Source organism: Mytilus edulis, unplaced genomic scaffold, assembly GCF_963676685.1.
Source record: "Mytilus edulis unplaced genomic scaffold, xbMytEdul2.2 SCAFFOLD_2525, whole genome shotgun sequence".
NCBI classification, from domain to species: domain Eukaryota; kingdom Metazoa; phylum Mollusca; class Bivalvia; order Mytilida; family Mytilidae; genus Mytilus; species Mytilus edulis.
This window is the reverse complement of record NW_027268605.1, coordinates 1-10,147: the sequence shown is the minus strand read 5'-3', so window position 1 is coordinate 10,147 and position 10,147 is coordinate 1. Positions and strand designations below refer to the sequence as shown.

General features: G+C 36.4%; 2 protein-coding genes across 2 annotated transcripts; both read right to left on the bottom strand.

Moving 5' to 3' along the window:
• Positions 1–3,207: 3,207 nt before the first annotated feature.
• Positions 3,208–4,381, bottom strand: LOC139507905 (histone H3). The gene has a single exon (XM_071295884.1). It carries the CDS (start codon positions 3,666–3,668, stop codon positions 3,258–3,260), a length of 411 nt encoding a protein of 136 aa, XP_071151985.1. The 5' UTR covers positions 3,669–4,381; the 3' UTR covers positions 3,208–3,257.
• Positions 4,382–8,939: 4,558 nt separating this feature from the next.
• On the bottom strand, positions 8,940–9,951 carry LOC139507906 (histone H3). Its single transcript, XM_071295885.1, has one exon. The coding sequence runs from the start codon at positions 9,398–9,400 to the stop codon at positions 8,990–8,992; it is 411 nt and encodes a 136-aa protein (XP_071151986.1). The 5' UTR covers positions 9,401–9,951; the 3' UTR covers positions 8,940–8,989.
• Between the last annotated feature and the right edge of the window lie 196 nt (positions 9,952–10,147).

The window sequence follows — 10,147 nt, the reverse complement described above, 5'->3', positions numbered from 1 at the left end:
GGAGCCAAGAAGGCCGTCACCAAGGCAAAGACTGCCAGACCCGGCGGTGACAAGAAAAGGAGGAGGAAGAGACGTGAATCCTATGCTATCTACATCTACAAAGTCTTGAGACAAGTTCACCCCGACACCGGAGTGTCCTCAAAGGCAATGTCCATCATGAACAGCTTCGTCAACGATATCTTCGAGAGAATCGCAGCAGAGGCCTCCCGATTGGCACACTACAACAAAAGATCTACCATCACATCCCGGGAGATCCAGACCGCTGTCCGTCTTCTCTTACCCGGAGAATTGGCCAAGCACGCTGTCAGTGAAGGTACCAAAGCCGTCACTAAATACACCAGCAGCAAGTAAACAGTCTGAAGTTTATAACTTCACAAACGGCCCTTTTCAGGGCCACCAACATTTTTCAAAAAGAATTTACATTTGTTGTACATCATGTCAAACTTCTAAACAAAGCTATAAATCCCAACCCCCAGCTATAACTACTTTCAAACTATTTCAATAGTATATGGTTACTTTTCTCTTCTTTCTATCTGTATAACAAATATACGTGTATTTCACTCATTCTGTAGTATTTAATTTGCCAAAACTACAAAGCGTAAATACATAAATCATGAAGAACAAAACAGTGCTTTCATTCCAATTAATAGAGTTGATAAATTTACGATTTCTTTTGCTTTTCGAGAGAAAAAAAATATTGCGAGAATTATTTTACACGGAAACAAGAACATTACCTAATATTAAACCACGCAAAAACTCTATAATTGAATATAACAGAATCTACAGATTTTGTGTGTAAAAGTCCGTGCATTTTGTTTTGAAATTTTCTCTCTTCGTGTAGGCAAATGCACGGATTTGATCTTTGAACGTATTCATAAACCTTCAGAAATATAAATTCTCAAATAAATACAAGAGTAAGAGTAAGGAGTTAATTAAAAAGAAAGCCAGATATTTAAAAAAAAAGGGGGGAGGGGGATAACGAGAGAGAGAGAAAATAGTTGCGGATCAGGATCAGGGGAAAACAAGAAAACGGTTGAAAAATTCATGAACATTAGAGAAAAGAATAGAAGTGGGAGCAAGCTTTGATTTCAAGATTTTGTTTAAAACGATGTACAACAAATCTAAGATTCTTTTTGAAAAATGTTGGTGGCCCTGAAAAGGGCCGTTGTTTATATTAGCTGGGTGGCTGTTTAACCTCCGAATCCGTACAAGGTACGTCCTTGACGTTTCAAAGCGTAGACAACATCCATGGCAGTGACAGTCTTCCTCTTGGCGTGCTCTGTGTATGTGACAGCATCACGGATGACATTTTCCAAGAAAACTTTAAGGACACCACGGGTTTCCTCATAGATGAGTCCAGATATACGTTTTACTCCACCTCTTCTTGCTAAACGACGGATGGCTGGCTTGGTGATACCTTGGATGTTATCACGCAACACCTTCCTGTGACGCTTGGCGCCTCCTTTTCCTAGACCTTTACCTCCTTTTCCTCTGCCTGACATGTTTAACTATTTGTGGTGATTAGTTAAATAATACTTTCCGTCTAACAGCGACTCTTTATATATCACCAACGCGGCCGTAAAAGAAGTATCACACATTTTCAGTTAACTGTTGTCTGATTGGCTTACGTTGTTTTATTCCGGGAGGTAACTCTGTACTGCCTTAAACTGTGTACACTTTCAATCCACTTTTTCATTCTAGGTCTGAAAAATATAATAATTCATATCAGACAGTAATTTTTTAAGAAAAAACTATTATTGAACAGAAAAAAAACTTTCAATCGGAATAAAAATGACTGAAGGAGACAAAAAAAGCTCCAAAATGTTGAAAAGTTTTCATTTTAAGATAGAAAAGTATGATAAATAAATGATAAATGAAAATCACTTTAGACAGTCAAAATTATAAAGATAATTATTTGCTTTCTCTGAACAGACATTTTCATTCAATGTCAATACACATTTCAACTTAATGGAATGGAATTTAGTTGGGGGAAAAAATAAACCTCACAGACATATCTAGGAATACTGGTTATCTATTTGTCTATTTGATGTACCCAGAAATTGGATACATCACAGGATTTTACATGCTTGCAGTTTTCTACCTGTCTTTCATAACTCAACATCATCTGTCAAAGCTGTGCTTGCCATCCATCAAAGATCTGCTGCAGGTACTTCAGATCATAAATGAGAGAATGTATGAATAAAACTGTTATTGTTATTACTATTAAAGATTTTTTTTTTTTAGGTATTACAGTGAAGAAAAGAGATGCCCCTGTCTGCGGGTAAAACTTCTTATGTGTGCATCTTCCTTTCAATTTTATTTTTAAACACCATTCTATATTTATCCACAGTATGACGATGACAATTTCATCAGCCAATCCAATAAAAATGTTAATGCGCACACATATACTTACTATTCTGAAGACATCTTTTAGCCAGAAAAGTTTATAATAAGTCTGAAAACTACTTTTTATCATATAAAAAAGCTTATAAGTGCAAGATATATGCTTACATGGACTTCCTACAGTGAAATTTTGTGGGGACTACTTGGACCCGTACCGAAATTATATTAATTTAAATAGAAATTTCATGATTTTGTAAACTAGCAGCAAGACAAGACTCTAAAGTGGACAAAATATATTACTACATACATGATAAAAATTTTCTTTACAATTCTGACTGAAAAAAAGCTCTAAATTTTTGATAAAAGTACCCTGTAATATCAGCTTTTCTAAAAGAAATATTCAAATTAATGAATTATACATGATATTTAAACTCTAACTTAAAAAAAAAGGTTATATTTTGGCCAGTTGGTGGTTCTCTTTCTTTGGTCTAGACTACTGGTGTAAATAATACATCAAAAGAAGACAAGACAAAACAAGCGAAGAAAATAAAAGAAAAGAACAGAAGTACAGATAGAAACATTCATATGTTGATCTTTTTTTTTATATAATGTACTATTTAATATTCTACACACAAGGACGTACATGTACCATGATAAACAAACACCCCCCCCCCCCCTTTTTTTTTGTGATGAGACTTGTGTGTATATATATATCATAAAATTTATTTTTTGTCTATGTATTGCTTTGCATATAGATGGATTCAACAAGAAGAAATAAAAGAGAGAGAGAGATGGGGAAAAGAGGGGTTCAGCTATGTTTCTAATTTTCATGTACAACAATTTATAGATTCTTTTTGAAAAATATTGGTGGCCCTGAAAAGGGCCGTTATGTTTTGGTGAAAAAATCACACTTCTTAAGCACGTTCTCCACGGATTCTTCGTGCCAATTGGATATCCTTTGGCATGATGGTTACTCTCTTGGCGTGGATTGCGCACAAGTTGGTATCCTCGAAGAGACCGACCAAGTAGGCTTCGCTGGCTTCCTGTAGGGCCATGACGGCTGAACTCTGGAATCGGAGATCAGTTTTGAAGTCCTGGGCGATTTCACGGACTAATCTCTGGAAGGGGAGTTTCCTGATGAGGAGCTCTGTGCTCTTCTGGTATCTCCTGATTTCTCGGAGAGCGACTGTTCCTGGCCTGTATCTATGTGGTTTCTTGACTCCACCGGTTGCAGGTGCGCTCTTACGGGCGGCCTTGGTGGCAAGTTGTTTTCTTGGAGCTTTACCTCCGGTGGATTTACGTGCAGTTTGCTTTGTTCGTGCCATGACTATTAGCTCTGTGGACGATTTGCTACAGAAAGAATACTTGAAAATTTCGGTGAATGTGTTTTTGTGCTTGCCGGGAGGATTGAAATCACGGTGACGATTGGATCACCACTTACATAAAGCTGGCGTTGATTGGTCCGCATATCTTAAATCTGATTGGACTGATTTGTAAGGGACTTTGACAGTTTTCAATCCATTTTTTACTGAAAAACTGCTCAACCCAAGCTGACAGTAAAAATGCCCCCTTTTTTCATTCATAATTACAGTTTCTGATCATCCCTCATAGCTCAACAATAGTAAATTAGTGTCACGGTTTCAATATGATAAATCTGAAGAAGAAAAAAAATAATAATGAAAAAAGGTCAAAATACATGCAGAAACATTAAGGAAAGGAAAGAAAAATAAAACAGGAAAAAATAAAAATAAAATGCAGTTATAACACAAACAAAGCGAAATAGAAAATAAAAAAACAGAAACAAATGGAATTACACATTCCCGACATGACATTGTACGGATCGGCTGAGTTTCTTTATTGTTGTATTATGTCATATTTATGTATATTTAATATAAAAAAAAGAAGATGTGGTATGATTTTCATTTGGGCTGGGCACATTTGTCTCATTGTCTGATTGTCGGTGTGCTTACATCGATTCCACATCTTTAATACACAAACAATAACTAAATAAAGACAGAAAGACAGAGAGAGAGAGAGAGAGAGAGAGAGAGAGAGAGAGAGAGAGAGAGAGAGAGAGAGAGAGAGAGAGAGAGAGAGAGAGAGAGAGAGAGAGAGAGAGAGAGAGAGAGAGAGATGCTGAAAAAAAAAATGGAAAAAGGAAAAGAATGGAAAGTACATATCATATATAAAAGTGTTGACGAAAGAGATAATGTTAACAAAAACTATAAATAATTATAATAATAAAAAAAACCACACACCTTCTCAGATGAATCTAAGCATGCTCGCATCAATAACCAAGAGAGAGAAAGAAGAGAGCAGACTAGTATTAAATATAAATACTATCAGTGTTGTTTTTTTTCCCCGACAAACTTTATATGATTTAACTGAGCTACTTGTGGGTTCAAAGAGTCAGAAAGTTCGACAATAAATGTTCTGATGAAGAAGACTGAAAAAGTTACTAGACTTAGTGTTATGCTATAAGAACTGTACTTAAATGGGATGCGTTAGAGAGAGAAGAAAAGAAGAATCACGGAAGAAGGGACATTTATATTTTAGACATTTTTTATTTGTTATGTAGTAGAATATATTTTTTTCAATTATGTATGGGGAATAAAGTATTACTAAGATGTACAACAATTTTAGACTCTTTTTGAAAAATATTGGTGGCCCTGAAAAGGGCCGTTGTTAAGTGAGTAATCTGATATATCCACTTTTTACTTGGCAGCTTTCTGGGTCTTCTTTGGCAGAAGTACAGCCTGGATGTTTGGTAAAACACCTCCCTGGGCAATGGTGACACCAGACAAGAGTTTGTTCAACTCTTCGTCGTTTCTGATGGCCAACTGGAGATGACGGGGAATGATTCTGCTCTTCTTGTTGTCACGAGCGGCGTTTCCTGCCAACTCCAATACTTCAGCTGCTAAGTATTCTAAGACAGCTGCGAGGTACACTGGTGCACCGGCACCAACTCTCTCGGCATAGTTTCCTTTCCTCAAAAGTCTGTGGATACGACCGACTGGGAACTGAAGTCCGGCACGGGATGACCTAGACTTTGCCTTTGCTTTTGCTTTTCCTCCTTTTCCTCGTCCTGACATTTTGTACTATTTGGTTGATCGACACTGAGTAAAGTGATACAATTTTTCTTCAAAATTTAGCTTATATACCCACTAAACGGATTGAACGATGTTTTTATTATACACCAATCAGAACGAAGCTCTCTGCGGGCAGTTAGGCTACCGAACATTCAACATGTTATGGGTGCTCTCTCCGAGGTTCGCGTTCAATAAAATCTTTCAATCCGTTTTGCCCAGTATATAAACAAATTGAAAATAATTTTTCACCATTACTTATTTGATTATCAAACCAGTAACATGCCACCCAAAGTAGGAACTAAAGGAGCCAAGAAGGCCGTCACCAAGGCAAAGACTGCCAGACCCGGCGGTGACAAGAAAAGGAGGAGGAAGAGACGTGAATCCTATGCTATCTACATCTACAAAGTCTTGAGACAAGTTCACCCCGACACCGGAGTGTCCTCAACGGCAATGTCCATCATGAACAGCTTCGTCAACGATATCTTCGAGAGAATCGCAGCAGAGGCCTCCCGATTGGCACACTACAACAAAAGATCTACCATCACATCCCGGGAGATCCAGACCGCTGTCCGTCTTCTCTTACCCGGAGAATTGGCCAAGCACGCTGTCAGTGAAGGTACCAAAGCCGTCACTAAATACACCAGCAGCAAGTAAACAGTCTGAAGTTTATAACTTCACAAACGGCCCTTTTCAGGGCCACCAACATTTTTCAAAAAGAATTTACATTTGTTGTACATCATGTCAAACTTCTAAACAAAGCTATAAATCCCAACCCCCAGCTATAACTACTTTCAAACTATTTCAATAGTATATGGTTACTTTTCTCTTCTTTCTATCTGTATAACAAATATACGTGTATTTCACTCATTCTGTAGTATTTAATTTGCCAAAACTACAAAGCGTAAATACATAAATCATGAAGAACAAAACAGTGCTTTCATTCCAATTAATAGAGTTGATAAATTTACGATTTCTTTTGCTTTTCGAGAGAAAAAAAATATTGCGAGAATTATTTTACACGGAAACAAGAACATTACCTAATATTAAACCACGCAAAAACTCTATAATTGAATATAACAGAATCTACAGATTTTGTGTGTAAAAGTCCGTGCATTTTGTTTTGAAATTTTCTCTCTTCGTGTAGGCAAATGCACGGATTTGATCTTTGAACGTATTCATAAACCTTCAGAAATATAAATTCTCAAATAAATACAAGAGTAAGAGTAAGGAGTTAATTAAAAAGAAAGCCAGATATTTAAAAAAAAAAGGGGGGAGGGGGATAACGAGAGAGAGAGAAAATAGTTGCGGATCAGGATCAGGGAAAACAAGAAAACGGTTGAAAAATTCATGAACATTAGAGAAAAGAATAGAAGTGGGAGCAAGCTTTGATTTCAAGATTTTGTTTAAAACGATGTACAACAAATCTAAGATTCTTTTTGAAAAATGTTGGTGGCCCTGAAAAGGGCCGTTGTTTATATTAGCTGGGTGGCTGTTTAACCTCCGAATCCGTACAAGGTACGTCCTTGACGTTTCAAAGCGTAGACAACATCCATGGCAGTGACAGTCTTCCTCTTGGCGTGCTCTGTGTATGTGACAGCATCACGGATGACATTTTCCAAGAAAACTTTAAGGACACCACGGGTTTCCTCATAGATGAGTCCAGATATACGTTTTACTCCACCTCTTCTTGCTAAACGACGGATGGCTGGCTTGGTGATACCTTGGATGTTATCACGCAACACCTTCCTGTGACGCTTGGCGCCTCCTTTTCCTAGACCTTTACCTCCTTTTCCTCTGCCTGACATGTTTAACTATTTGTGGTGATTAGTTAAATAATACTTTCCGTCTAACAGCGACTCTTTATATATCACCAACGCGGCCGTAAAAGAAGTATCACACATTTTCAGTTAACTGTTGTCTGATTGGCTTACGTTGTTTTATTCCGGGAGGTAACTCTGTACTGCCTTAAACTGTGTACACTTTCAATCCACTTTTTCATTCTAGGTCTGAAAAATATAATAATTCATATCAGACAGTAATTTTTTAAGAAAAAACTATTATTGAACAGAAAAAAACTTTCAATCGGAATAAAAATGACTGAAGGAGACAAAAAAAGCTCCAAAATGTTGAAAAGTTTTCATTTTAAGATAGAAAAGTATGATAAATAAATGATAAATGAAAATCACTTTAGACAGTCAAAATTATAAAGATAATTATTTGCTTTCTCTGAACAGACATTTTCATTCAATGTCAATACACATTTCAACTTAATGGAATGGAATTTAGTTGGGGAAAAAATAAACCTCACAGACATATCTAGGAATACTGGTTATCTATTTGTCTATTTGATGTACCCAGAAATTGGATACATCACAGGATTTTACATGCTTGCAGTTTTCTACCTGTCTTTCATAACTCAACATCATCTGTCAAAGCTGTGCTTGCCATCCATCAAAGATCTGCTGCAGGTACTTCAGATCATAAATGAGAGAATGTATGAATAAAACTGTTATTGTTATTACTATTAAAGATTTTTTTTTTTAGGTATTACAGTGAAGAAAAGAGATGCCCCTGTCTGCGGGTAAAACTTCTTATGTGTGCATCTTCCTTTCAATTTTATTTTTAAACACCATTCTATATTTATCCACAGTATGACGATGACAATTTCATCAGCCAATCCAATAAAAATGTTAATGCGCACACATATACTTACTATTCTGAAGACATCTTTTAGCCAGAAAAGTTTATAATAAGTCTGAAAACTACTTTTTATCATATAAAAAAGCTTATAAGTGCAAGATATATGCTTACATGGACTTCCTACAGTGAAATTTTGTGGGGACTACTTGGACCCGTACCGAAATTATATTAATTTAAATAGAAATTTCATGATTTTGTAAACTAGCAGCAAGACAAGACTCTAAAGTGGACAAAATATATTACTACATACATGATAAAAATTTTCTTTACAATTCTGACTGAAAAAAAGCTCTAAATTTTTGATAAAAGTACCCTGTAATATCAGCTTTTCTAAAAGAAATATTCAAATTAATGAATTATACATGATATTTAAACTCTAACTTAAAAAAAAAGGTTATATTTTGGCCAGTTGGTGGTTCTCTTTCTTTGGTCTAGACTACTGGTGTAAATAATACATCAAAAGAAGACAAGACAAAACAAGCGAAGAAAATAAAAGAAAAGAACAGAAGTACAGATAGAAACATTCATATGTTGATCTTTTTTTTTATATAATGTACTATTTAATATTCTACACACAAGGACGTACATGTACCATGATAAACAAACACCCCCCCCCCCCCTTTTTTTTTGTGATGAGACTTGTGTGTATATATATATCATAAAATTTATTTTTTGTCTATGTATTGCTTTGCATATAGATGGATTCAACAAGAAGAAATAAAAGAGAGAGAGAGATGGGGAAAAGAGGGGTTCAGCTATGTTTCTAATTTTCATGTACAACAATTTATAGATTCTTTTTGAAAAATATTGGTGGCCCTGAAAAGGGCCGTTATGTTTTGGTGAAAAAATCACACTTCTTAAGCACGTTCTCCACGGATTCTTCGTGCCAATTGGATATCCTTTGGCATGATGGTTACTCTCTTGGCGTGGATTGCGCACAAGTTGGTATCCTCGAAGAGACCGACCAAGTAGGCTTCGCTGGCTTCCTGTAGGGCCATGACGGCTGAACTCTGGAATCGGAGATCAGTTTTGAAGTCCTGGGCGATTTCACGGACTAATCTCTGGAAGGGGAGTTTCCTGATGAGGAGCTCTGTGCTCTTCTGGTATCTCCTGATTTCTCGGAGAGCGACTGTTCCTGGCCTGTATCTATGTGGTTTCTTGACTCCACCGGTTGCAGGTGCGCTCTTACGGGCGGCCTTGGTGGCAAGTTGTTTTCTTGGAGCTTTACCTCCGGTGGATTTACGTGCAGTTTGCTTTGTTCGTGCCATGACTATTAGCTCTGTGGACGATTTGCTACAGAAAGAATACTTGAAAATTTCGGTGAATGTGTTTTTGTGCTTGCCGGGAGGATTGAAATCACGGTGACGATTGGATCACCACTTACATAAAGCTGGCGTTGATTGGTCCGCATATCTTAAATCTGATTGGACTGATTTGTAAGGGACTTTGACAGTTTTCAATCCATTTTTTACTGAAAAACTGCTCAACCCAAGCTGACAGTAAAAATGCCCCCTTTTTTCATTCATAATTACAGTTTCTGATCATCCCTCATAGCTCAACAATAGTAAATTAGTGTCACGGTTTCAATATGATAAATCTGAAGAAGAAAAAAAATAATAATGAAAAAAGGTCAAAATACATGCAGAAACATTAAGGAAAGGAAAGAAAAATAAAACAGGAAAAAATAAAAATAAAATGCAGTTATAACACAAACAAAGCGAAATAGAAAATAAAAAAACAGAAACAAATGGAATTACACATTCCCGACATGACATTGTACGGATCGGCTGAGTTTCTTTATTGTTGTATTATGTCATATTTATGTATATTTAATATAAAAAAAAGAAGATGTGGTATGATTTTCATTTGGGCTGGGCACATTTGTCTCATTGTCTGATTGTCGGTGTGCTTACATCGATTCCACATCTTTAATACACAAACAATAACTAAATAAAGACAGAAAGACAGAGAGAGAGAGAGAGAGAGAGAGAGAGAGAGAGAGAGAGAGAGAGAGA

Bases quoted from the DNA above. Each gene is read 5' to 3' on its own strand.
- LOC139507905 (XM_071295884.1), bottom strand. From the start codon at position 3,668: ATGGCACGAACAAAGCAAACTGCACGTAAATCCACCGGAGGTAAAGCT.
- LOC139507906 (XM_071295885.1), bottom strand. From the start codon at position 9,400: ATGGCACGAACAAAGCAAACTGCACGTAAATCCACCGGAGGTAAAGCT.